The sequence below is a fragment of the Idiotropiscis lumnitzeri genome, chromosome 8 (genome assembly GCF_059441095.1).
Source record: "Idiotropiscis lumnitzeri isolate Australia: NSW breed Sydney's pygmy pipehorse chromosome 8, RoL_Ilum_1.0, whole genome shotgun sequence".
Classification (NCBI taxonomy): Eukaryota; Metazoa; Chordata; class Actinopteri; order Syngnathiformes; family Syngnathidae; genus Idiotropiscis; species Idiotropiscis lumnitzeri.
Window position 1 is genome coordinate 15,598,210 of NC_142398.1, and position 27,367 is coordinate 15,625,576.

The following is a 27,367-nucleotide window of genomic DNA, read 5'->3' on the forward strand; positions in this document are numbered from 1 at the left end:
TGTCGGTTGCCAGAGTGCCCGGAGAGGCTCCGGCTGGCCTTGTCTCCATGACGACAAGGTGTTTGCGAAGAGCTTGAGAGAAGGAAGAAGGAAGTGCATGGTCCCGCCCCACTTTAATTCCTGCGAGATCTTCAGGTAAGTAAGCCCGTGCACACACACAGTTGAATGAAAGGGGAATGCTGTTGCGCAGTGTGTTGGAACTACTCTGCATGATCAAACATGCGCTATGACGAGATTAAATAGTGGGTGCGGAAGTGATGAAGAAAACTCACCCCTTTAGCCGATACTATTTAATATACATATAGTCAGGGTTTCTGCCACCAATTTGGGCAATGTTTGACCATCACAGGGCAAGCAAAGCCTTCTCTGCTGCCTAAAAACTATCAGAAGGAATTATCTAATTTTACAAACTAAATTAGAAAATGTGTTCCATGAAATTGTATTCATTTACTTCAAAGTCTGTTTGCTTTGTTTAGTAGCGTTTCTTTTGAGTACAGTCCATCCAGTATGTGCACGTGGATGTTATATTATTTTTGTTCAATCTGATTTCAGCCTCTATGCGCTACCATGTCAAGCTAATCAATCCGGAGCCATCATGTAGCCTAAACTTTTTTTTGGGGCAATCATGTTTGAAAATATTTGAATTTCACCTTGCGTTGTGGACAGAAAAGGAATGTTGGACGCATAGTCCGCTTCATGCTGTCCATGTCATAATTGACACGTAATTGACAAACAGTGCCACGTCATTACGAGGCTTCAAATGGATGTTGTTCTCAGAGGCAAGCTGCCACTGAGCTTAGAGTGTCACAGAAAGGCATCGCTGTGGAAATCCATGGAAATGTATTGATCATTTTATTGATCAAACACCTTGTGAATATTCAGCTCTTTTTTTTAGAGAAGGTCAAATTCTGAAGCGATGTTCACCAATCAAGGTTATTCTGCATTTGCACAGTGCTCCTTTTGCCCAATCTTAGACTCCAATATAACAACAAATTAATTTCACCAACTGTCAATCAAGATTAATTAATTCATTGATTAATTAATTAAATAATAATAATCATATTAAGTAACAGCTCAAGACTTTTCGGGGCCCTTTTACCCTTACTTGCTTCCAAATCTGCAAAAACTCCAAAGCGGACAGAGAAACTGCCCATGTGAGAGTTTTCCCATTCCGCCCCCCCATAGTCGTCGGCAGCCATCCTCACCCTCAGATCACAACAGGGGAGAGAGAAATGTGAGAGTATGTGAGTTGTTATTCCAGAAAGTTGTCATTTCGGCGGGATCGACGTCATGGGAGGGAACCCTATAGCATGAAGGCAGCGTGTGGTGGTGACCTCAGCGGTGTTAAACATTAGTGAGTGTGTAAAACTCACCTGTAGCCCAAAGCATTATGGGCACTGCAGTGGATCTGATACTTAGTGAAGGTTTGTACTAAGGTGTGCTGCCCTTAGGTGGAATGTTGCTCTGGCGGCTACGATTCAGGTTTTTGCCGTTAAGCATGCACACATGCACACACAAAAGCACACTAGGACAAAGATTGGCTGGAGCCACACACACACACACACACACGCACACGCACACAGGGATAGCATTTCCCATCCGGAGCGATAGCAGAGAAGGGAGGGAGGGAGTAGTGTTGGGGGTTTGGGCAGTCCCATTCTGGTTTGGTGAGTTTCGTGAAGGAGCCAGTGTGTACACCGTACACAGGTGCAAAGAGAAAGAAGGATCGAGAACAGAAGCAGGAAACCGATGGCCGGCGCGCAGTGACAGCGGGGACGTGTGTCTATCTGACATCCACCTGAAAGCTGGAGTGACAAGTCGGCGATGGTGTGCTGTAAGAAAGGTTTTCTCCTCTCAAGCGAGTGTCGGTGGTGGTGGTGGTGTGCTTGTGTGTGAGTGGAAGGGTCCTCTGATGGGTTCCTGGGGTTCATTAAGTGTGCTGGAACTTTCCCCTCTTTTTTCCTCACCCTCCTCCTCGCTTCGGTTCTGAGGAATGTGGGGCTTATGTCAGTGAGAGTCAGGTACAGACTCACTAATTAGCGCTGCCCTTACTCCCTCCATCCCTCCCACCTTCACCTTCTGTACTCCCTCTCTCCTCCGTTTGAAGACCTTGTGTACGCTAATGCCCCCTTGTCTTAAAAAAAAAAAAAAGAAGAAAAAAAAAGAAATCTTCTGTTCTGGTCTCCTGCTGTTGCGTCTACAAGAAGTGCTGTCGTGACTGGAGCAGAGGCAAACAAAGGATCTGAGTCAGAATCCAAAAACACCAAAAGAGGAACAGAAATTCTGGCTTGTCCTCTTTTTCAGAGCACATGTATCTGATACTTCTGTATGTTGACAGTGTCAGAGGACATTTCTGATTTTGCTCCTGGTGGTGGCGGGGGGCCTCTCATTCAAGACAGGAGGAGCCTTTGCATCGAATGAGAGATCTCACAGAACTTGACGGACAACACCGAGGTCAAAACCACGAGGAAGTGAAGATGAGAACGTGACCCTGGACTGTTGGTCCAAAAAAAAAAAAAACGTTGGCAGAAGAGCCAAAGTACGCGAGACGACACATTCCGTCATCCTTCAGGTTGGTGTCATGCCGTGTTGGTCTGTTGAGCTTATTTAGAGACGCGTCTGTTTCCTCACTGGGTTGATAGAGATTCACACAGTGGGTATCTGGAAGGACATTTCTTCAGCTGGTCCAGTGTTCACACTGACCCAGCTGACGGTTCTAACCTTCACTCCAAGGTTATGGGACACGACTATGTTTATTTGTGCAGAGGTGTGCGTGTGTGTGTGTGTACGTGCGTGATTCAATGTTGTCTTGTCTAGTCATCTTGTGTATGTGTTTTCCCCAAACTGGTTAAGCAGGGCGCCACGTTAGCCTTGGCCATCTTGTTGATGCACAAACGACATTGGCTCATTCACTTGAGGGTCACAGGGACATTGGATGTGGAAGGTAAAATCAGAAAATTCACTTTGTTGCAGTGAGTGTAGATTTTTGAGAAGTTCATGTATGATAAATACAGTTGCTCCTTACTATCATGTTAATAACAGGTTTTTTCGCCACGTCGGTTAGACGGAAGGAAATTGTAGCCGATTGCTGGTGTCACTCTATTACAATAACAGTGTACACTACTGTTAAATCCCAAATTATTCATCACCCTGGCCGTGACAGTTCGTGATTATTTATTATATGTTAAGCAGGAAATGTAAGTGGCAGAAGACTGTAAAAAGTTGTGTTAAGCGCTATGAATAAAAAAAAAAAAGTTTCAGATATGTTTTACAAAATCAATCCTGCTCCTGATTTGATCAGACAATTTGAGGAAACAACTACAATCAGCTCTCAGTGACTTTCATAGGATGCACTTGTTAGTACAGCAGTACCTGGACATGGAACCCCCCCCCCCAAAAAAAGAAAGAAATTCTCTTTCATTTCTCTAAAGGCAAAGTATTATAGTTTCTCTACATCCTTGTTTTATTTCAACTTGATTAGAATGAAAAGTGGCCTACACTCCCCTTTGTGTATTAGCGTGTTACCCTCCATCACAGACAGCTTCTTTTTAAATACTATAAATAGTTGCAAGAGTTTAAAGTGTATATAGGAGTGCGTGTGTGTGTGTGTGCGTGTTTGAGCTGAGAGGTGTGTCGCTTGTGTCAAAGTACGGGTCGGACCTGATGACAGATTATTTCACGTGGAAACACAAGACTTAATATCTCATCTCACAGGATCACGACTCTATTGCAAAAGGGACACGGTCATTCAAGACAGGAATTCACATCTCGTGTTTTTTGTTTTTTTTTCTTCAGCGCGGTATCTGCAATTGCCTTTTAGCCCTATCAAGTTTCAGGGAGAGAAAAAAAGAGCAGTTGGTATTAAAAGAAACTTGAGTGTGAAAGAGTTATATCTATATATTTCGAAGAGTTGTTATCATTCAACACAGAGAAAGAGCATAGCAGCTATATGTCAAATGACTGTCACATGACCAGCTCATGTTCATGATGGGAAATGGAACACTAAGTCTAGTGTGTGCGTGTGTTTGTGTGTGTGTGTGCCATAAACCTAATCCGCTAAGAGTGCTGCTGAAGTTGCCCAGTAAAAGAAGAGCGTGACTGGAAGGAAGGAACCTGTTGGTACTATTGTGTTGTTTATGAAATAGCTGTAAGAAGATCTGATCTCTGCTCACCTCTACTCTCTCTGTTTGTGACAAACACACACATACCTGAAAAGCACAATGGCGCCATTCTTTCCGCTCTATTGGCCTCCCTCAGGAGCTCGTCTAATGTTCAACCGAGTATTAGACGCCGGCGTGATGTGGTCCAAAAAAATAATGTCGACTAGATAGATCATTTTCCCCATGAAGTCGATCCAAATTCAAAATAAATTAACTATATGGGAAATGTTTCATGTCACATTTTAACATTCATTATTTTCAACAAAGTCTCTCAATAAATTAGAGCTGGGGCTTGCACACTAAATATTGATTCACAATTTTTGGTGACAAAAATCCAAATTTGATCAAAATGGAGCGCAATTCATCCACAAAAAGGAAAAGTTGTTTTATTAATTTAAAATTATTGACTTTCACCAGGATGTCTTACAATGGCCTAAGGTAGAAGGTTTAGTTTTTTCACCTGTTGGTACTGTAAATAAATTCTCATTGCTTTGCACCAGCAGCAAGGTTTTTAGCTAGCTAGCTAGCTAGCCATCTGGGAAACGTCTCTCTGAGGCTGAAGTTGGTTACCTCGTTTTTTTGCTGCCGTATGTGACAGAGTGAGTCAGAGACCGGCAGCAAACTAACGACACACGTCTTGACACCCTGCCAAGATGGGCTTAATTGACCATACTACTGCTGAACAGTTTGATTTAATACTCATTAGCTGGCTAACTATTTTCGGCCGCCTTCACACATGCACATTACATACCTACATCACAAATATTGAGCTCACCCATCACATTTAAGTCTGACAAGACACACAACAATGTTATAAAATGCATTCTTCTCCAGTTTTTTTCCAAATTATGATTCGCTGATTGCTCATATCCGAATTTGACTCAAAACAATGAATGCATTGATGTCGTCATGTAGTGTATAGCACAGTGGAGCGGGGGCATTACTGTAAGCAAGATGCAAAGTGAATTGGGATTTTTGCTTTGACGTTCTTAATGGCCATACAAGTGTAAAAAAAAAAAAAAAAAAAGTTAAGAACGACTAAGTGTTTATTGTCAACTTAGGCATACTGGAGCTGCCTCTTTTTCACTTCATTCAATTTTAGGCTCCACACTGGTCATCATGTTTGTCCATATGGCTCACGTATGTTAGCATCATCACAAAACAGAAAAAAAAACTGTTTCACAAATTACAAAGTATCATCTAGCATGAGACATGGAACATAATCTCCTCTTTAAACTCATATGCACACCAATAGACAATTTAATCTTCAATTAAATTAATCTGACATGCATGTTTTGGGAATGTAGAAGATGAGCTGAAATGAATGGAAAAAATAACACGGAATCACAGGGAGAGCATTAAAAGTCTAAATCGGAAGGTCGGAGCCAAGATTTGAACGCCGAACCTCTCGACTGTACCCCAGACATTCTAACCATTAGCTGCCTTCAACACATATTTGTCGAGTTGAGCTATATTGGGAAAATTAATTAGCACGGTAGTTAGTATGAAACAGATATTTAGGGGTTTACTTGAAATTGATTACTATTTATTACTTAATGTTATGGAAATACCACACCCTTATATTTATCATGCGATACTTAAGCCAAATTCTGTAACCCTAACCATTTTCAAATGGCAAATACCATTGTGTCGATAGTCAAGTTTATGTATTTGTCACATACATTGCATTACTATAGGCTATTTCCGAACATAACATCATGTATGTCAATATCCTCCTTCATCCGGGTCATAATGAGTATAACATGCTTTCGTAAGCTTTCCTATTAATTTGTGCTTCGCGTGTTATTGCACAAGCTCCAGCCTCAGTGTTGCAGTTTTGCGTGTGTAAACAGGTGACATCCACCCATTGCGAAGGCTGCATCAACAGTCCTTGTCTCCGCGTGCCCCCGTCTTGCCTCGTCCCACCTTTGACCCCTGTGCAACCCGGGCCACCTACTGTGTGGTGATACAGCTGAACCTTCTTTTCCTCTCCGCTCCGAACGCTACCTCTGTAATCATACTTCATTTCATCATGTGTTTCTTTCTCCTCTTTTTGTCTCCTTTGGATGTGTGTGTGTGTGTTTTTCTTTTTTAAATAGTTTTCGATCAAGAGAAGACATTAGCTTGCTCGTTCGTGCACACACACACACACACACACATGCTTGATGCACCTGATTGCACGATATCTTCGCTGCATACCTGTTACAACACACAATGAGGTAGTTGTCTGAAATCGCAGGTGTGGGAATGTGTGATTGTCAAGATATTACCCATACATAGTGGTACCTTCACATTGCTACAAACGTGTGCTGACTTTATTAAAAGCTCTCCAAATCTAATAGGCTGCTAAGTTTATATTATTCAGCAGTGTAACTTCTGAGCAAATGTTTCCCGATGCAACACTAGGAACACATATCAGACAACCTATTTATTAAACCCGCTGAACGCCGAAATCCTGACTATGATATCAATCTATTTTTAATGATTTGTTTTCCCAAGAACATTTATAGACTACTACTACTAAGACCAAAAGGGAAACAGTGCAGTGCGCTTTTCCGTATTGGGCTTCACTAAAGACTCCGCTACGTTATGTTACCGTTCATGATTGTTATCCTCAGCCATTTAGGCTGCTAGGCGACAGACGTGTGCTTTGTGACGCAAAGGTTGGTGCTGGAAAGAGTCGCTGGAAGCAGTTGTCTGTCGACTGGATCGTCTTGTTTAACAGCTCAGTTGGGTTTGTGAAAACTCAAGTTATTTTATGGCTGAAAGCAATTGTCTTACCCTTTAAAGCAACAATAGATAATAGTTCAAAATTTGCATTAAAATCATTTTGGTCGTGGCTTGTCATTGAATATTGTCTCTGACATTGCAACAACCCTGGATCAAATAGAGATACTTTGAAAAAAAAAAAATCACCCACATTTTTTTACTCATGCATCCTGAACAGTTTCAGTCCACCCTCCACAAGATGGAGAACTGGTGGAACTGTTTTTCAACTTTTTTTGTTTCTTGTCATAAAATCCCTGTTTCGTGACACTGCTCAACAGCTTAGCCATTGTGTGTTTAGGAATCTGTATTCGGAGGGTGTTAATACTGAAATCCAACCGGCTTATATCTTATCCTTCTCGTTTTGCCAGAATGTGCGTTTGTGGGCGCGATTGTGTGTGAAAAGAACAAATTGTCTCTCAAATAAATACAATATTAAAAGTTGAAGATTGGTAGTCACCTTGCATCACATCAAATATCTTACTTTCTCAGGGGATTAAGAAAAGTGGCATTCTACTCACAGGGAACACTTAATGATCTTAACCTGGAATATTTTATGGACTAAATGCCAATTTACTGAATTAGATTAAGAAAAAAGCAAGGTCATAAGTTAAATTTTAAATTGAATTATAAAAACATACCATTAAAATAAAATGTGTATTCACGGTACTTGAAGCACATGTACAATATACATAAGTAGGGTTAATTATTAATTTCATAATACCTCAAGTACGCCATAGAACACAGGTGTCCATTTTCCACAAAATTATTGTGGTGGACCATCGAAGAAAATTTTTGCTAAATGGATTTGTTCTTGTCCTTTTGTCAGAACAATTAAATATTTGGTTGCAACTATTGTCCATGACTTCTGACTTCAAATGATTTTTGGAAATGCAGGGGCAAATATGTATCGTGATCTCCGTATACGTAATATAATGAGGTGATTATACATTTTTTGTGATTTTCAACGTTAAAATGGTGCTCTGAAGGAAATCATAATGTGCCTCATGATAAAAAAAAGACTTGACATCTTACCATGGAGGGTTTACGAAAAGACATTCATCTTAGCTGTGAATGTTGTTGAAATTTCTACACAAGCGCTGCTCGCATGCTTGTTTGAATGAATGTTTCAGGGTTACACAATTTTTTTCTCCAGCGTATGCTCGAGGCTGTTGCGCAAATATTGACGCCACTGTTTCACGTTTAAGTTGTAAGAATATGTGGTATAACCGCCATGTCGTGTCAGCTCAGCTTCCATTGTCTCATAGCTTGCAGACGCTCACATGACTGTCCTCCGTATTGACGCCTCAGCGGTTAACTGGTCAGTGGTCAGACGAGTCATATGCATTTATCTGACTTTGTTTTGTCTTAGTCATTTCGCTCCCCCAACGTGTTATTTTTTTTTCTCTCCTTCCTAGTCCTTGACCTTGCATTGATTGTGCGTCATCTGCTATTGGTTTGCTACAAGCCACATGACTGGCGTGTCAGCTGACAAAAGAGTAGGCAAAGGAGGACTTGACACATAAGGATGGGTAAAAAAAGGTAGATCCTATCCTGTGTGTGTTGGGGGGTTGAAAGAGAGAGAGTGAGAGAGAGTGAGAGACAGAGTGAGAGAGAGGCACATTGCTATTGGCTGACTGTTGTTCCAGGATGTGAGGTGAAACCTTTGAATGAGGAAGTGTTACAACTGAACACACGTTTCCCTTTTGGGAAGTGTTGTTTTACTGACAAAGGCTTTTTGGCATCAGCAGATTTTTTTTTTCTTTATCTCGCTCTGTGTAAACGTGTATCTATAGGGAGCTATTTGAACAAAATGAGTTTCTTGCAAAATTACATTGGCAACAAAACACTCCAACTCAAAATGCCAATACACATCAAATAAAGATGAGCAGACTACGGTATTTGGAGTTTGTCTTTTCACACACTAGTTGTTGTTATTTGTGTGCCACCTCTTGTGTAGGTTCATAGCAGACCTCTATGGCCAGTTCCCCCATGTTTGATAACTATCACCTCCATTCCTGTGTCTCATCCACCTGTTTGCATGTTGAACTTCTTTCATTTGCTGCTCAAAGGGAGGAATTTGCCACTTCCTAAAAAAAAGTATGTAGTGTTACTCTACACATGAGCTTGTCTTCTTGACTGGATGTTTATTTCCGCTATTTAGCATGTTTGAATTGGGCTCTCCTCCACCTCTTAAATAGCTTTATGGCTTTGCTTGGCCTTCGCTCCTGAGTTTACCATCTTGACGGGACAACAGATTTTCTCCGTTTAAAAACTTTGCTCTGTCTATCAGTTTGTGTATGTGTGTGTGTGTGTGCGTGCGTGTGCGTGCGCCTGTGCGTGTGTACCAAAAATGGAGAATCAGTGATGACTTGTCCTTCATTAACAGAGCCATTGGTTAATGTGTCACTTGTACAATGGCAATTGAACCGCATGTGATAACAGTGTTGTGCTTGTGCACTAAAGATTGTCTAAGGTTGCGTTTAAACTTCCACACACATCCCTTGTGTGTCTGGAATGCCCTGTGTTTAGTCTATATTGCAGACTGTTTCGTTTCATTGTGTGTATAAGTGTGGTAAAAGTCGAGAGTGCGCTGAAAATGAATTGTCAAAATCACTTTGGATATCAAACGTGCTTATGGGTGGTCATTGTGGTCAATCAATGATTCGCATCTTAAAAGTAGACTTAAGGTCACGCCTGGTGGTGCATTGACATATTTTAACTTGAAGCTTGAAAGACTAAATATGTATTCAATACATATATTAGACAGACGGTTAAATGTCAACATGTGCAATATTTTTATGATGAATCTCGTTTATTGGCGATATTAAGACAAATAGCCATGTCTCCGGTGTGAGGGCGTGCGACAACTGCCTGTGTCACCAATCAATATGAGCATACTGTGGAGGCACTTTCCTTTGCGGCCATGTATTTGAACAGGAAATATAAAAATTCAGGGTTTTTTTTTTCATTGACATTATTGGATTCAAAGAGAAAGTCATTGTAAAGCTGACTAAAATGCTAAATAATTTAATTCAATGTAATCATTATTGATTTTTTTTTCTTCACATGTAGGGGAGAGTGGAGGGAGGCTTTACCTCCCCAGCCTGCCCTGACAGCATATCCCTGGGGTGGGCATGTATCTGACATCTCTTGACAAAATGACATTGTCACCTACTGGCCTTAGCATGCACGTTCGGTCGCGTTTGTTTTTGTCCATGTGAGAAAAAAAATAGTTGTGAAAACCCTAGATTGTCCTTGAAATCTTTCCAAAGCACAAGGAAAGCAACTTTATCTTTTTTTTTTTACTTGATCATTTTCATGAAAGCTTTCCTCAAGAGGTCACGTGTGCGAGATAGCGCTGTAAACATATCTACACACTGTCTGACAAGCTTTACCCTGATTGCTTCCACTCATCATGACTTGTCACACCCTCTGCACTTTTCTGCCTTGCCCTCCCCTTTGTCTTATTTCTTATCAGCTGAGAGAGGTTAAAGAGGATAAATAGGCGGTGCTGGTGTGCATGTGAGTGTGTGTTTGTGTGTGTGTGACTGGGGGGGGGGGGGGGGGTTACCTGCACTGAACGGCCCCACCTCTCTTTTCTGTCCATTGAGAATGAGTAAACACAAAAGCACCTTTACTTACCTCCACACTTGCAGTGCCAGAAGCAAGCAAGCAGGCAGGGAGCCGCTCTGCTTCGTTGCATCTTTCTTTCTATCGTCGCCAAAATCAAGAAGAAAAACTCCAATCGAGAAGTTGCATCTTCGACCACCTCTTGGTTGATTGTGCCTTGACTCGGTGTGGCCCACAGGTACAGTGGTGACGTTCACCTTCAAATCTTCTGTCTTTCTTAGTGTCTCTGAGCAGGACTAACTTTTTGCAACTATCTGAAACATAGTAACAAAAGTATTATTTCTACCCACCATGAATGTTTTAAAGACATCTTTTTAGTGAGTACTTTATAATTTGGACATGTATTTCGTATATTGCAAGTCAAACGTTTTGCTGTATTAATAGCAGTGTTGCTTGTTGGGCTTCCTCATTTTGCCAGTCAGTCTGTGAAAAATGATTGTCAATGTGGAGCGGAGCACCTGAAAACAATAATGAATTGGACTAGAGCTCATTATGTCCTTTACAACGAAACCAGTGGAACCAGTGGAGTGGCATGAGTAGACTGTGTATGTGTGTGTGTTCAGGGTATATCATTTATAATCTTTGGACTTTTACCCCACTAAAGAGCTGTTTGTTGAGTCCATAAGCGCGTGTGTGTGTGTTGTGAAACAGTGTGATCTACATCTGAAGCACAACCAGACATGCCACAAAAACACGTTTCATGTTACTTAGGCCATAAACATTGTATTGACTGGAATTGACGCACACATTTCAAGAGTTTGTTGAAAGGGAGGGTCGATATTTGATGCTGAAGGGCGAGGAGTAATGTTGAAGGAAAATGCAAAAATCAAGTTATTTATTGAAGATATTTTCTTGTCTAAGTCATGGAACAAAGTCACAAAGTGTTAAATTCACGTGTGTCTTCCCAGTTGTAATAATTGTCTTAAAGTTGTTGTCCTGCCCTTGGTCAGGCCGGCTGATTAACTGGAGGAATGTGTTTAGCCAAGAAGGCAAAGCTCCTTTTGGCTAGAGCCGAAGCAAAATCAGCTTTGGTTATTGGTGATGTGTGTTTGTAGCGTACACAAATAGCAGAGTTCATAACTTCATTCTGTAATCTTTTATGAAGGTTTGAATCAGGGTTCAAGTGATAGCTCAATCAGACAATCCATATCCTCTGTTTTGAGTTTAAAGTGTACCGTTTGATTGCAGTGTTTTTGAGTGGCTCGTAACGGCAGGGGGGCTCTTAGGGTAAATGAGCTGGAAGCATCCTTCCGTGGTGAAGTGGGAACGGGCTGCGGGCAGTCGCACACACACTCCGTCTGACCTGAAATTCTTCAGCCCACCTTCACGTTTGAAGGGCTCTCAAGCTTCGAGGGAGGCCTGATGAGGTCATTGGGTGAGGACGGAACAGTTAGTCCCCTCTTTGCTCTGTTCGTTAGTCTTCCTGCATGCATCACACTCCGCAACTGATGGTCACACCTCGTCACAGTTCTGTGTGTTACCTCAACTTTTGCAAATGACAACCACAATCAGAATCAACATCAAAATCAACCATTCTTTTATTTATTATCATAATTTGACCCCTCTTGTAGAGGTATAATTTCTAGCCGGTATAAATCTTAAGAATCTGAGAATCTCAGTCTGATTGTTGATTAACTACTCAATTTTAAATGTTGAGCACGAACGTCATGTGTAAACATTAAGTTTTGAATTGAATCTAATAATGGTGTTAGTATTACTAATCAGCTGTAATTTAGTCATCCGTTTATTTTCTCTAGTGCTTATTGGTTTGGCTCATGGGTGTGAGCGAGAGCCGAACCCAGCTGACTTTGGGCCAACGCATGTGGTACACCTTGAATGGGGTATCTGCGACCATTCAACTTCATAGTTACATCAATGGACACAATAGAACAGTGGTGTTAAGTATATGGCCCACGGGCCAAAACCCGTCCGCTAGGGGGTAAAATTCGAGCCCACAAAATGATTAGAAACAGAAAAAATACATTTGGGGTTGGGAAGAATTTTGAGAATTGGAATGCTCCTGTTGAAAATAGAGTGAAAATGATTCCCACGTTATTTTTTTTTTAGGGCTGTCAAATTTAAAGCGTTAACTCAAGTTTAATTAAAAAAAAGATTAATGTAGTGAAATATTTTAACTCAGTTTAATTTGCTTCAAAAATAATTTGCTTATCTTGAAAAGCCAAATTCAATTACCGTACCATATTAGCTGTACATCTTTAGCCTATCATCTCAGAACAAAACACCCTGGTCAAATTACAACTGAGCTTTGCAAACCAACACTGCTTAAATGAAATGCTTGTGGGCTGAACTAAATGGATAAGATTTGAGAATTGTTTCTAAGGAAAATGCCTGTAAAGATGACACCGTTTAGATCATAATCAAGGATCAAAGAAAACTATTGAAACAGTCTTTGATTTAGAATACCCTCAATAGTTGGTGATTTTACATTAATTACAAGATATTGTTCAAGCAAATGCCTATTACAAGATTCACAAAAACTAGTAGTGGAAAAATTTGATTAATTGCAATTAATTTGGAATTTTTTTGTGATTAATTTGTTAAAATATGTAATCGCTTGACAATACGATTTTAAATACGATGACATTTTTGTCAAGCTGTTTGATGTTGATGTCCATAAAAAAAATCCATAATATACATGTATAGCTTTGCACGGAAACCAAGTGAAAAGTATGCTATGTTTTACTTGGTCATAAATCTTGGTAAAATGACATGTCCAAGATGCATACTTGTCTTTGAGCAAAACGTACATACAGCAACGTAAGCATATGAAAAGCTTGTCAAATTGTCACATGACTAAATTATCAGTGTGACTGTAGCCAGCGCTGCAGTCCTCCCGGCAAGCCGTCACCGTGTTGACAGACGTACTGTGTGAACCTCCGTTGTGAGGACATCATGTGTCCTGAAGGCTTAGCCGCAGTTCTCACTTCTCCTCCATCAAGATCATTGTTTCACTTGCACACTCATTCATTTGGATAATGCACAAGAGACACAGAATATCTAATCTCTTTTGGTGTTTTGTGGACCTCATCATCATTTCTTACTTGAAAATTCCGGTCTCTGTGTTCCAAAGGAGATATGTTAGAAATCAAATCACAACAGGAAATTGTCTTTCTTTGAATGAGTTAAAGCTGTTTCTCGCTTTCTGCGCAGACTGGGAGGAAGCGCTTCCTGGATAGTCCAGTGTGAGCCTAAACGCAGCACTCCTGCAGGTCACGTTGCTCTCTGCGACCCTTTGCACATGTGACATGCTACTTATTTACTTTCATGGATGACTTGCAGAACCAAACTTGCTCACAGGCCAAGATACTGATTACCAGCACTCTTTTATTGCTGACTTTATTCCTGCCGTTTTGTCTGCTTGGCAGATTCCTGAGTGTGTGTGCGTGTGTGCGTGTGTGTGTGTGGTCCTGGCCTCAACAGAGAAGAAAGTCATACAGTGACAACTTTAACTCAGTTTAACCTGTTGTTCCATTCGAGTTTTTAGGTGTCATCCTTATAAAGAGACATTCTGAAAATAAATCATTATCAATTTTGCAATATCTGCTCAAGCTTGAACCAGATCTTTGGGTTTCAACTACACTGATTTGCTGTTTTTACTCAATTTTATTTTGTGGTTGCACAAAATGAAATCAACTTTTTTCAGTGTAGACTCGGCTAAAAAAATTAATCTGCCAGATTTACAAGCCAGACATAACAGTCGTTGAACTTCTATAAGAGTCTCATGTTAAATTTCGCTGAACATCCTTGAAAACGTTTTTAAACCTCATTTGCACAATCTCGGGTAAAGTTGTGTAACATCACAGCTGCACAAATTTGCTGTTTTAATGCGCTGCCTTTTCGACTATTGGTAACATAATATTAATAAAAAAGGAAACAACTCAGATATATTGTGCTGATCTGGCGATATTATATTTGATCAATTGATTGATCATCAAATTATCCGAGCTCTACAAAACCTAACTTGGCATTTCACCTCTCGTCATTTTATTATTCAAGGCAATAACTAGCCACAATTTAGTGAGTGACTCTTAAATATTTTTCAGGTCAGGTCTTCCTGTGGGGGCTACACAGTTAAGAATTGATTACTCTGAAATTCAGCCTTCCCCTCCCCCTTAGAACACCTGATGCATGTCTTGACTCTAACTGGCTTTATGCTAATGTAAGACTGATTTTTTTTTTCATGTCGATTCATCTTTAAGCCCTCCAACACAAATACACACACACACACACACGCATGTGCACACAAAGTAAAATGTGGGCACAACAAGGAGGTGATTTTTAAAAAATTATTTTTTAGATTTAAAGTCATGCTAAATAATTTTTTCGTCTTTTCTCTTTGTTCTTGTTCCTGGTGCTGTTTAGACTTCCTTATCAGTTGTTTTCCCGGTCGTTAAGGAGTGGAGCCAGTTTCAATAGCAGTTGATACTCAAGCAAACTGTTGACCACACACTGAGACTTTAATCTCACCCACTTGATTTCACCCCATCTGCTCTAGTTTGTCCTTCACTCCCTCTTTTCCTGCTCTTGAGGGCACTTTTTTTTTTAGACAGAAACTACAAGAGCCAGTCAAGCCCTCTCATTTGGAACTTAGCGCCCTTCTTTCTCTCTCCCTCTGCTCTCTTAGCTGCCCGAAAAGGTGTGGGTTGTTTGCTCAAGTTAAGCCACTGACAGGAAAAAAAAATAAAAAGAAAAACTACATGCCCAAAGACGCTCACATCTTGTGCAGACAGGACATAAATCATCTGGCAAAACTCCCTGAAAAACCAGAGGATGTTTCTAAAAGTTTCCTGTTATTTTCCACCTTTCTTTTTCTGCATCTCTAAGCAGAAAAGACAACTGCATTTCCCATCAGCCATCTCTCTCTCTCTCTCTCTCTCTCTCTCTCACACACATACACACACCCACACACACACATCTTACACAGATTTGTACCTGTTCAAGCTCCACCCTGATCAGCGCTCATGCTTGCAGTATTTGTGTAGAGGAGGTGTGTGTTCAGTGCCCCGCTGAACCTGTCTCTCATGGAGGTGGACCAGCACTCCTGAGAGCAGACGGCCCAGCGGTGGAGTGCTGTCAAGCAACTTTGGTAGCTATCCTCACTTCACAGCATTATCCGCTTCTCTTTCCTCTTCTCTTTTTGCATCCATCTCCGTCTTTGTTCGGACTTCACCTTGCTTCTCTCTTTCTTCAGTCAAAATGACATTTGCTCAACCCAGGGAGGTGGGAATTTGAACTCTTTTGACCTGAGGCTGTGTGAAAATACAGCAATGTGTGTTAAAGTAGTGCAATGTTGTTTTTGTGGTTCCTTTGTTTGCAGTGTCAATTTTGGATTGATGGCAGTTCTCTTATGCACTTTTGTGTCTTCAGTTTGACTTCCGCACATTTTGCAGTATACACATCAGCTGAAGATTTACCTGCACAAAATATAGGGATCCGATACACAATGTTCATCCTGCCTATTTTTTATTTTTATTTTTGTAATTATTAATATACGTTGCCCGTCAAATGGAGCTAAATAGAGTAACTGAAAATTAAAAACAGCTCAATATGATGCATTGCAACTCATGTACTTGTAAAAAAACACACAGAAAAAAATATTGCTTCGTTCAATGGCTATCTTGGCAACACCTGTATACGTAGAATTACTGATATAGCTATTTGACTGTAATACAGCCTACAGTATATTCTTTTTCTTCCTACTGTGTCAACGCCAAGCCCTATTTACAGTGTGTAAGATGAATCCAACTTTATGGCTTAGTCCAGAGGATGCTTGTAAAAGCCTTTTCTGCACTCATAAAAAATGTGGCCCTCTATCACACATTGTTAATACACAAGGAATCAGGTGCTTCTATCAATTATAAACACGTAGTTGATCTCGCGAAGGCATTACAGTGACTGTTAACCTGACAGATTAGCCAATCAAGCCTTTGCCCTTTAACTTCTCCTCTAGTTCATTCACAACCTTTAACCAGGGAAGCCGCTGAATGACTTTTGAGTTTGTTTTGAAGGTTTGATTTGATACTGTTGTTGCGAATTCAGGACAAGTGAGATAGGAGCTAGTGTGTCTTCTTTACTTTGTTGTTGTTTCGCTCTGGAAATGATATTTTGCTGCTGAGAGTAAAGCTCACTTTTGAGTAAAAGCTACAATTTGTGGTCGTACGTTAATCATCTACCTGTTGCTGCTCTTGCCCAACACCCACACACACACACACACCCACATCGTGAGTCGTGATTGGATAAGACTAATGTCAACGGACCACAGCCCAGGCTGTGGTCCTTCCTTGCGTTTTAATAATCCTTTTCACTATTGTTGGTCTTAGGCTTATGAAGCTCACTTAACTTAATCAACAAGAAAAGCAACAGGAACAGGTCCATAAAATGGTCGAATATGTCATCCTGACCTCGTCACGCTCGGCTAATGACTGAAGAACATCCGGTTTCATCACTCTTGGCTCCTGCACTTTTGCATTCACTAAAGAATCTCAATTCATGCTTTGATATGTTCATCATTTGCAATCTCGGGTGTTTGTAATGGCCTGTAAGGTAGCAGCGAGCAGGTGTGTGTGTGTGAGTTGGGTGGGGGTGATGGGATATTGGTTCAGGTCAAATGAATGCTTGCGTTACCATGGTTGCTTGGCTTTGTCGAGTTTTTTTTTTCTTTTTTTTTACCTTTGTTGACTACCTCGCGCTCTCCATCAAATGTCCAAACAATCGAAAGAAGCAAAACACCCACGCACGCCTAGACCGAGATGATCGGTTGCCTCACATTGTGGTGATTAGGGATTGAATGCTGTGGATTTTTGCTTTCTGAATGCAGCCAGTGTTGAGAAATAAGAGGTTTATGCTTAGGAGGCTGATTGTTCTCTGTTCTTTTTATGGAGGTACAGTTTTAATAAAGAGAATGCACATGCACGTGCACACACAAACAGCCAGTGTAGAGTATTACGTTCATATTGAGCAGGGGGTTGAATATCCAACACCCTCTTGCATCTACAGTGTGCTAAACAGTTAAATGTGCATGGAGGTACAGTGTATGTAAGACCAGTCGTGCCTCCACCCCTCAGTCATAGTGAACATGTGACCGAGCAGACCTCAGTGAACCTTGAACGAAAGTTTAAGGGTTTATGACTTGCCAATCTCTCTTATGAGGGTCAAAGATCAGAAAAGAGTCTTAGGAAGCGAACAAAACAGGGTTGTAAAACTCCTGATAGTGTGAGGGAGCTTTTGCATTTAGAGATGATTGTCATGTTAAGCCGACCAAACGCAATCTTTGTCTAAGTTTCTTATCTTGGTCATATTAAGGTTCATTCAGGAATTACGAACAAAAAAATGCTCAAATATAGTTCTAGTATTTTACAATAACCAAAGAATAATTTCTCCCATTCTTTTTGCCTTCCTTAGGCCACAGATCTAATTGGATGTTTTTGTCAGAATGACAGCCGAAGATCCTGCTTCCTCTTCAACCATGAGCAACAATACTGCCCCCTCCAAGCTTGGCAAATCCACTGGTGCCTCCCACCACGCTCTCCTTGGACAGATCAACATTCCGGAGGGTGTTGCAGGGACTCCCAATGAGGCCACACTGGTGGCCTTGATGGAGCGCACTGGCTACGGGATGGTCCAGGAAAACGGCCAACGTAAATACGGGCCCCCTCCCGGTTGGAACGCCCCATCTCCACCGAGGGGATGTGAGATCTTTGTAGGCAAGATCCCAAGAGATGTGTATGAGGATGAGCTTGTTCCCGTGTTCGAGTCTGTGGGACGCATCTATGAGATGCGCCTGATGATGGACTTTGATGGGAAGAATCGGGGCTATGCGTTTGTGATGTACACTGAGAAACACGAGGCCAAACGGGCCGTCCGGGAGCTCAACAACTACGAGGTGCGGCCCGGACGGCTCCTCGGGGTCTGCTCCTCCGTAGATAACTGCCGTCTTTTCATTGGCGGTATTCCCAAGACCAAAAAGCGTGAGGAGATTCTGGAGGAGGTCTCCAAGGTGACAGAGGGCGTGCTCGATGTGATTGTTTACGCCAGCGCTGCAGACAAGATGAAGAACCGTGGCTTTGCCTTTGTAGAATACGAGTCGCACCGTGCGGCCGCCATGGCCCGCAGGAAACTGATGCCTGGACGCATTCAGCTGTGGGGTCACCAGATTGCGGTGGACTGGGCAGAGCCAGAAATTGATGTGGATGAAGATGTCATGGAGACTGTGAAAATACTCTACGTCAGGAATCTTATGATGGAGACCAGCGAGGAAACAATTAAACAGGTAGGTTTCCTTGACGAAAGTCATGGAACATTTTCGCTAACCACGTGGACTTTGTTGAAAGAAAACAAAAATGGTCTTTTCTTTATCAACCAGGTGTTTAGTCAGTGGAACCCAGGTTGTGTAGAGCGAGTGAAGAAAATCCGTGACTATGCCTTTGTTCACTTCACATCCCGTGATGATGCCGTGCTGGCCATGGACCACCTCAATGGGACGGAGGTGGAGGGCTCCTGCATTGAGGTCACACTTGCCAAGCCAGTTGACAAAGAGCAGTACTCTCGCCAGAAGGCCTCAAAGGGGGTTTCTGCTGCTCTAGAAGCTCCCCAGCAAAACTGCGTCTACCAGTGTGACCCTTACACATTGGCCTACTACGGTTACCCCTACAACACACTCATCGGACCCAACAGGGACTACTTTGTAAAAGGTGAGAACACTTTCTTGTCAGATATCACTTCCTTAATGTTTTTTGTAACTATTGATAGTTACAGGTTTTGGGGAATGTCGTAATTACGTTAAGTTGCCGATAACGCAATGAACACTTTAAATTGAAGGGAAACTCAATCTTGATCAAGATAAACTTGAACTGACGAAGGTCTGTCCTTCAAATCATGAAAGACAACAACGGGGTGATGACGTCATGAATTGTAATCCCGTTATCTTGGATGATTGATTGAATATGGTGGAAGCAGGAAAATCGATCTGACTATCAACAATCATTGTGTTTTGGTTTTCTCTCCAAAGGAACCTCATTGATACAGAACAATGGTAATCGCTCATTTCTACTCATTCTCTCAATGAACAATTAGCCTTCTTGCTATGTGAAAAACTATACATTTTCTAACACCATCCCTTTCCTGCTACACTGTCTCCTTCCGCCATCTCATGGATGTATATCCACAACATGGCAGAGAACATCACAGAGCCCAGATGCAATTTAGGAATCAGAACATTGCGCCTGAAAGACAAATAACGTGGCCCCTTAGTTCGCTAGCAACTGAACTCAAACCAACATTGCTTCTATTATTCAATTTGCATCCACACTGCACTGACATCTTATCCTTGCCCATTAGCATGTTGTCTATCGCAAACATTTCAACAGAAAGTCCCCAAACCGTTACCCTAGTAATCCGATTACCTGTTGTATTCAAGCAGGTACTGTGCGAGGTCGTGGTCGCGCCGCCACAGGTAACCGTACCCCTGGTCCTCGGGGATCATACCTGGGGGGTTACTCTGCCGGTCGTGGCATCTACAGCCGCTACCATGAGGGTAAGACCAAGCTGCCCGAAAAGTCCTATGAACTGATGACCGGTCTGGAGCTTGCTGCCTCCGTCAACCAAGTTGCCATCAAACCAGGCACAAGTCAGTGAGATAGACATAGCCATCCCTACCCTCACCCATCTCAAAAGCCTTTCAAAAACCCTTCCTCCTATTTCTTCTTGCTGCGCTGTTCTTGTATAGAATACAGGCAATGACTTGGATGGTCATTTCGTGTATTTCTGTGAAAACTCATTCTTTCTGTCTCTTCCCTGTGTGCTTTAAATAACACTTTTTCCAAAATCAAAATAATAGTTGTTGCTGGATGAACATGCTAAAGGACTGCTATTATCGAATGATTCAAAGAACAAATATGTCCTTTCTTGCGTGATCAGATGGCGACTGCTATTTGCTGTTAACGCAAAAAGGAAATTGTCCTACATAATGCTCAGACTGAGAACAACATTGTGCTAATTATTAACCTTGCTAGTTGTCTGCACGTTCAAGAAAAAGGGGTTTGAAATGTATCACAGCAAATCTAATCAAATCACCAATCAAGTACGAGGCAATGGGTTTCTTTTCAGTTTCAATGTACTGAAAAGAACAATAAATCAAAAAGATTAGCACTGACGTTGTCATCGCCGCAATTTAATCAGAACTGGTTAGGCAAGTTAGATAGTGTCTGATCGTAAAAGATATTTCTCCACTAAAGGAAATTATGCTTTCACTGTGCCTACCTGTCAATCCAGCTTTTTTTTTTTTTTTTTACCCTTTAATATAATTGCAGCATAATGTAATCATGAAAGAAGTACTTGTCATTTTTCAACCAGTCTCAATTGGTTCGTTGCCATTTGAATTTGTGAAACTAAACTCGTCGCTGGGTAACAGGGCGGTTGCAATGTAACCAACATTGCGTGCTAACATGATAAAATAGGACCGTGCAAGTACAGTCCTAACTATTTGCTGTATAATAAATCATCAAGGTGAATAGGAACATTTTGTCGCAATGCAAAATAAACAATACTTAAATGAACAATCAGTCAATGATGTTGTCCGTCTGAACATTGAATTGTAAATAATGTGCATTAATACTTGATCTTCCATAACCTGTTCTTTGTATGCTTGCAACTCCAGCTTTTGACTGAATTGTAGTTTCATATCAAATCAGACTTTACAAATTGGACTATTATTTGTTTATTTATTTATTTATTTTATTAAAAAAAAAAAAAAAAAACTGTGAAAATTGTTCTCAATGACAATCACTTCACAGCAGTTTCAGTCAAGACTGGAATCAAAATTCAAATCTGTCTCACAGGCTAAAGAAATGTCTTTCACTTCATTCATTACTGCGTGTCCACTCTTGTGATTTCTTATCGAAAACAGTAACAGTAACACAAAATCCTAACATAAATGTGTTCAATTATTGTGTGCGGGACTTCCTGCAGATTGAAATGAATGACTTATGAAGCAGTTACCATTAACTGATGAAAACGAAAGTGTTAACATTCCGAACCTAATGTGAACATGAAACAAAAAATTCTTTGGTGTGTCGAGTTTCTTCGAACAGTGGCCAAGGGCGGGACTTTAGCCAACTGTAGAGTGCGTGTACGTAGTGGTGTTGGTTTTACAACAGTAATGGAATGTGTAACTGCCAAGCGTTGCTTTTATTCTTGGCTTCTTTCAATAATGCACTGCAGTTGGAGGTGGAACAATGTTAAGTGTCTCCATGGAGTAGACGCATTTGAGTTGACACAAAGCCATGCTGATGTGTATTTTGTTTGCCCTGTGTTTTATGGATTAGGTTTTTCTCTTTCATTTCAACTCAGACTTGATTTATAGATGAAAGGAAATCAATAATAATGACATTTATACATGTGAGCACTTTTGGTTCAGATAGAATTGGAGGACAATCACTCTTACGCAAATGCTGTGGCGTCGAGAACATTTTTTTGTTGCTTACAAATAATATCACAGCGCTGTATTGCATTTATTTTCCTGTCACTTGTAAAATTCCTGTCATTCGTAAAATTACACATTGCCCATCTTCTGTAAAGTGACGCCATCTACACCACCACAATGTAATTATAATGAAGCAAGGCACAATAATAGCTGTTCACATCTTGTCTTTTTATTGATATTGCCAGATTTGCCTTTTTTCATGAATTGGAAGCTTTTTTTTTTAAGTGACCGAAACATTGAAGTTAAATATCTGTAGTTTAGTTGGTGCAGAATCACAGGATTAGCCCCTGGATTGAAAAGACTTTTGTCCATCTGAAACAATGACGGCGTTGTGCTCATTATGGAGGTTAGCGTTTGTGTGTCGGAGCAATGGGATTAAATCCACAGAGCGCCATTCTATTCTAAATCGCATTTGAACACACCTTGCTTATCTTATTCTTCCCGATTCTCTCCTTTAGCTTCATCGCTTTGATCTAATTTCTGTAGCATTTTGCGTTTTAATCAGTGTGTCTTTTTGAGCATGGGTGGATGTACTGAATGTGCTGGTCTTCTGCTGGTAGACGGATGCTACGTCGCATTCTTCTATAGTTCTGCGATCCAAACGTCACACATCTCTGTCCGTCTGCAGTGGCGTTGCCGACTCTGGCCGGGCAGTACCCAGTGTTCAGTGCGGCCCCCGCGGCCAAGCTGATGGAGGAGGGCAAGGTGCATGCAGTGGAGCACCTTATTAACCCTCTGGCCATGCAACACCCTGAACACACCTCGGCTCCTGCTGCCGCCGCCACAGTTCTGCCGGTCTCCACTCCTCCACCTTTTCAGGTATGCGCTCTTGTCTCAAAAAATATGGATGAAGAATGTGCAGCCTTCATTCCTTGGTAGTTTATTATTCAACTTTGTTCTATTGGAGGGAGTTGTCAAAAGTATGGAAATCAACATTTAGTAGTTGTAGTTGTAGTTTGTTAGTGTTGTTGAGCATGTTCATGTTCGGGTTGAACAGAGCATTTAAGACTTTGGTATTGCTTATTGGAGATTTGTTTAGCTAGAATCTTCTAAGCATTGACTCCTGACTTTGTTAGTTTACTTTGCTCTTAGGAGAGAGTTAGTGTTTTATTGCATTAATATTATAGTAGTTAACTTATTTTTACACTTGTATGACATTTACTGATGTTAACATGTTATTTAAAATATTGCTTGGACACTTGATAACCGGGGTGGTTAAATTCAATTTGAGTTGTTTCTTATGAGAAACATTGGAGCATAGTTTTCACTTTGTCAAGTGTGGATGGTCGTCTTTCTCCATATGCGCCCTGTGATTGATAGGCAACCAGCCAATCGACCCGAGGTGCACAAATTCAGCACGGTTAGGATCCAGCAACCGTTGGCAATGAAAAGGTTAAGCGAGTGAAGAAAATGAATCCATGCACTGTAAAAAAAAAAAAAAAAAAGAAAGGTGGCGTTCAATAAAAAGGACTAGCGTTCTGGAAACTCTTATTTCCTTGTTGTAAAATGTCGGGAAGCCATGTCTTCTCGTTTTCGCCACGGGCGACATTGCAGTTATGGTATCTCCCTCAGAGTGCGGTTGTGACTGAAAACCATCGGTCCATATATACCTTTGACCTCATAACTAAGGGTTGAACGGCTAAAGATTTTTTTGGTAGTTGGCTATGTGATGAAAGTCAAGTTGCAGTCAATCAACAACGTCATTGATTTTTTTTTTTTCACCACAGTTCAGTATTCACCCAATTTGAAACATAACATTTAGTAAACTAACTCTTATTTGCTTTAGTTGGAAACCTAAAAATTATACGGCAGGCCAGATCTTGCCCCCGGACTGTGAGTTTGACACCAGTGGTCTCCAGCTTCCATGTGCTTCCATTCATCTCCTTTCCCCTTCATTCCCCAGGGTCGTCCAATCACTCCCATCTATGCCATGGCCCACAATGTCCCGCGCATCCAAGCAGCCGGCGGCCTTTACAGCGCTGGATATGTCCCCATCACAAACTATGCGGCCAACACAGCCGCCCTGGCCGCCCTGCAGAAGAACGCAGCAGTTGCGGCCGCGGCGTACGGAGGCTACGCCGGCTATGCCGTGCCACAGGCCTTCCCGGCGACAGCCTTCCAGCTGCCCATCCACGACGTCTACCAGTATTGATGTGTGGCGGCTCGGCCCGCGTCAAGTAAACACGAGCGTTATTCTGCCTGTGACTGATCCGCCGCTGTAACGTCTTTACAGCTTACATTAAAAGTAAATACTTGTGGACTCGGGGAACCTCTGAGGACACCCAAAGTGCAAGTGACGCTTGAAGAATGTACTATGAGCACACATGGTGGAAATGTGTGCCCCAACCTTAAACAAAGGCAACTTCATGGCACACTTCTCGATGCAAATTAGATGAGGCGATCTGCTGATGGAGGAGGTTTACCTCGACTGTGAGCAAAACTAACAAAACAACGCCACCTTGTTATTGACCCACGGCCTCATCATCAGGTTGCTATAGCAACAAAACCCTGAAGGTACATTCAAGTATTTATGAAGAGAAGACATATTTAAGGTTCTATTAGTGTAGGTTTAGCTTTGTATTTTAGGGGGTAAAGATAACCTTTTTAACCAAAAGTGGGGGAAGAAAAGTTCACAACTACTGACGCGAGAGGATACCACTGAAGCCAACTGTTTTGCATATATTAATGAAAGTTTTAGTATTTTTTTTCCCACTAGTATAATTTAGTATTCTTTTCTTGTCGAGTTCTGTAGGTGATGCTGTCCGTCCATGCCGATTGTTTATGCTTCAAACATACATGCCTGCTTGGTACTTTTTTGGCTCATTTAGCTGTATTTTTGTTGTGGTTCTTTCAAGTGAAGGTTTTCGAGTGGTGTGTTCAATGGCTTATTTCTAGATTGCTCGTTTTTAGTGTCGCTGCTTGAACTATTTGAACACACTTCTTGGTTATTTGAAGAAATCTCCTCAGTTGAAAGCGTTTTTTTTTTTTTTATTGGACAGAAAGAAAGCAAACATAGCATTTTAATATATAAAAATGGTGACATCGGATGTTTTTTTTTCTCACTGGGGACTAGGACTGAATGTTTCTCATTTATATCGTCTTTTTAGAATTCATGTTTGACTCGTGAAAGGTGAACAAATATTCAGATAAATTAGAGGCCTTTTCTATCTGGACATTAGTGGATACATGCTAACAAAGCTTACATACACACTGCAGTCTGAGGATATTAGAAAGAGGCCTCACCACAGTGCCTTACACATATTTTTATGCCACTCTGGTCTGTTTTTGTTTTTCTTTTTTAATCTTCCACGATGCCTTCCATAATAAAGTCTGAAAATATTCTTGAATGGTTCTGGACTTGACGAACAAGTCCGATGAATTTGTGATGTTGCAGTATTGGGGTAACGTGACAAGGCTACCTCCTCCATACAACTCCTTCAAACTATGGCAACAAGATGATGAGATGCACTCGGGCTACTCGACTGTTCCATTGACAGTTTTCAGTCACACACTAAAAAAAATGCTGGGTTGTTTTCCTAACCCACTTGGATTTCCAGCAGATTGGGTGACTTTAACTTTTTTGGGGGGTTCACTATTTTGACTTCTTGGTAGATTGAACTCATTAGCATGGATAGTTACTCCTTGTTGGATCTAAACCTTGACCCAACATGCTGGCTCAAATCGCCAACCCAATACGCTGGTGATAAATAACCCAGCATTGGCTCTGTCCCTTTTGGACCCAGCGCTGTTTTAGCAAGGTCATCCACTTTTGGTTATTTTTGACCTAGCAGTTTCAAGAGTGCAGAATCAGTGGTTACATTTATGAATGTTATAATGGGCACTTTCAAAATGAAACTCTGCATGTGTGATCTCAAACTGGAAAGAACTGGAGTAATACCTGACCTGGTGCTGATCTAAAATATGAGTTGTCAGTCACGCTAGATCACTGTGGTCAATAACCGCAGGACAAAATAGCTGTTTATTTGGGAGTACATCATCGCAACAGTTTCTTACTATTACTATTATTATTATGAAGAACGACAGCCTATCAATTTAAGTCAGAGTTTGCTCACACTTTTTCAGCTCACGACCCAAGTTATAAATTTAGCTCCAACTCAGGATCCAAGCTTACCAAACGATAACCCATATCGGCAAAAATTTAAATCGACATAAATGCATTAAAAAACACTAGACCGAAAGAAAGAAATTGGGGGAAAATTAATTTGGTCCAACTAACCATTTTAAATGTTCACAACTGGTGACGACTCGACTGCTTTTATTATTTTTCTTGTATGTACAAAACATCGGGATATATTTAATTAATATATATGCATTACATATCTTGTGTATGCAGTGAGAAGAAAAGGTCTAATATATTTGATAACTTTTCTTTATTAACATTGTTTAGATTTTTTTAAAAGTCTGAGTAACAAAAGTAGATTTGTTTTGCCAAAGTGTCCTGTAGTTAAAAGCATTCAAGTTATTCTTGTATTGTGTGATGCTGACTTTTTTTTTTCCTTCTTTTTTTTTTTTTACTATTTTGAACTGGATTAGGTGTTTTGAGTGAGTGTTTGAGCTAAATATTATCATAAGCCAAGACGGCAACTTTGCAGTGCTGTTTTAAACTGGAGTTCGGTCTCGACCAAGCTATAAAAACAAAAATGGTCCGACAGCCATTAAAACTATGTTTGTATGTTTGACAAAAGTCACTTCCTGGTTCTGCCTCACTCCAATCTGCTACGTTTCTTTCATTTGCTTGCATTTCACCCTCACGACAACACTGCTCATTGGTGCGGAGCGACAATACACAGAAGCCGAGTTTAACCATAGGTGTCACCATACAAACTCTTACAATGTGCCTTATTGCCAACAAGTGCTTTATCTTTGTAGACCTATGAAGACTGACTTCTATCTGAGGGGTTGTATTGAAAATACATTTTTTTTCTGCCTTGTTATATTTATAGTAAGAGATAGATTAATAAAAGCATTTTCAAAAACAACACAGTGTCATTTCTTGGTATATGGTCTATAATCAGACTTCTTTCGCCAAAGAATACACAGTGGACTTCTGATGTCAATTCAAGGTCAATATGACATCAGTTGAATGATTTTGATGTCATATTCATGTTGCATTGACATCAGATACTGGGAAAGAAAAACACAATTGCAGTTACTTTTTTTTACTCACAGACTTTTACTTTTGTTTTACTTTTTTTTCCATAAAATGTTCAAAATTCAAATTCACAATTGTACACTTTTAGAAGCATTGAAATGAAAGGTTGCACCATTTTTGTCCATTCCGTTGGAA

The 27,367-nt window shown here is 40.9% G+C and overlaps 1 protein-coding gene across 16 annotated transcripts; it reads left to right on the forward strand.

Annotated features, from left to right (window-relative positions):
- Positions 1-27,059, forward strand: rbm47 (RNA binding motif protein 47). 16 transcript variants are annotated; one of them, XM_088301892.1, is made up of 8 exons: positions 1,658-1,834; positions 2,339-2,572; positions 17,982-18,849; positions 18,943-19,270; positions 19,588-19,611; positions 19,996-20,205; positions 22,688-22,878; positions 23,963-27,059. In XM_088301892.1, exons 3-8 carry the CDS (start codon positions 18,013-18,015, stop codon positions 24,209-24,211), a joined length of 1,839 nt encoding a protein of 612 aa, XP_088158018.1. In that variant the 5' UTR covers positions 1,658-1,834; positions 2,339-2,572; positions 17,982-18,012; the 3' UTR covers positions 24,212-27,059. The 16 variants fall into 16 exon arrangements, with proteins under 16 accessions (XP_088158022.1, XP_088158018.1, XP_088158015.1 ...); XM_088301889.1 differs by having other exon boundaries at positions 2,396-2,572; XM_088301900.1 differs by having other exon boundaries at positions 2,396-2,572; positions 19,996-20,112.
- The last annotated feature ends 308 nt before the right edge of the window (positions 27,060-27,367 follow it).

Bases quoted from the DNA above. Each gene is read 5' to 3' on its own strand.
- rbm47 (XM_088301896.1), top strand. From the start codon at position 18,013: ATGACAGCCGAAGATCCTGCTTCCTCTTCAACCATGAGCAACAATACT. The intron at 19,612-19,995 runs GTAATCGCTCAT...GTTGTATTCAAG, and splicing joins CTCATTGATACAGAACAATG to CAGGTACTGTGCGAGGTCGT. The intron at 22,879-23,962 runs GTATGCGCTCTT...TTCATTCCCCAG, and splicing joins CCACTCCTCCACCTTTTCAG to GGTCGTCCAATCACTCCCAT.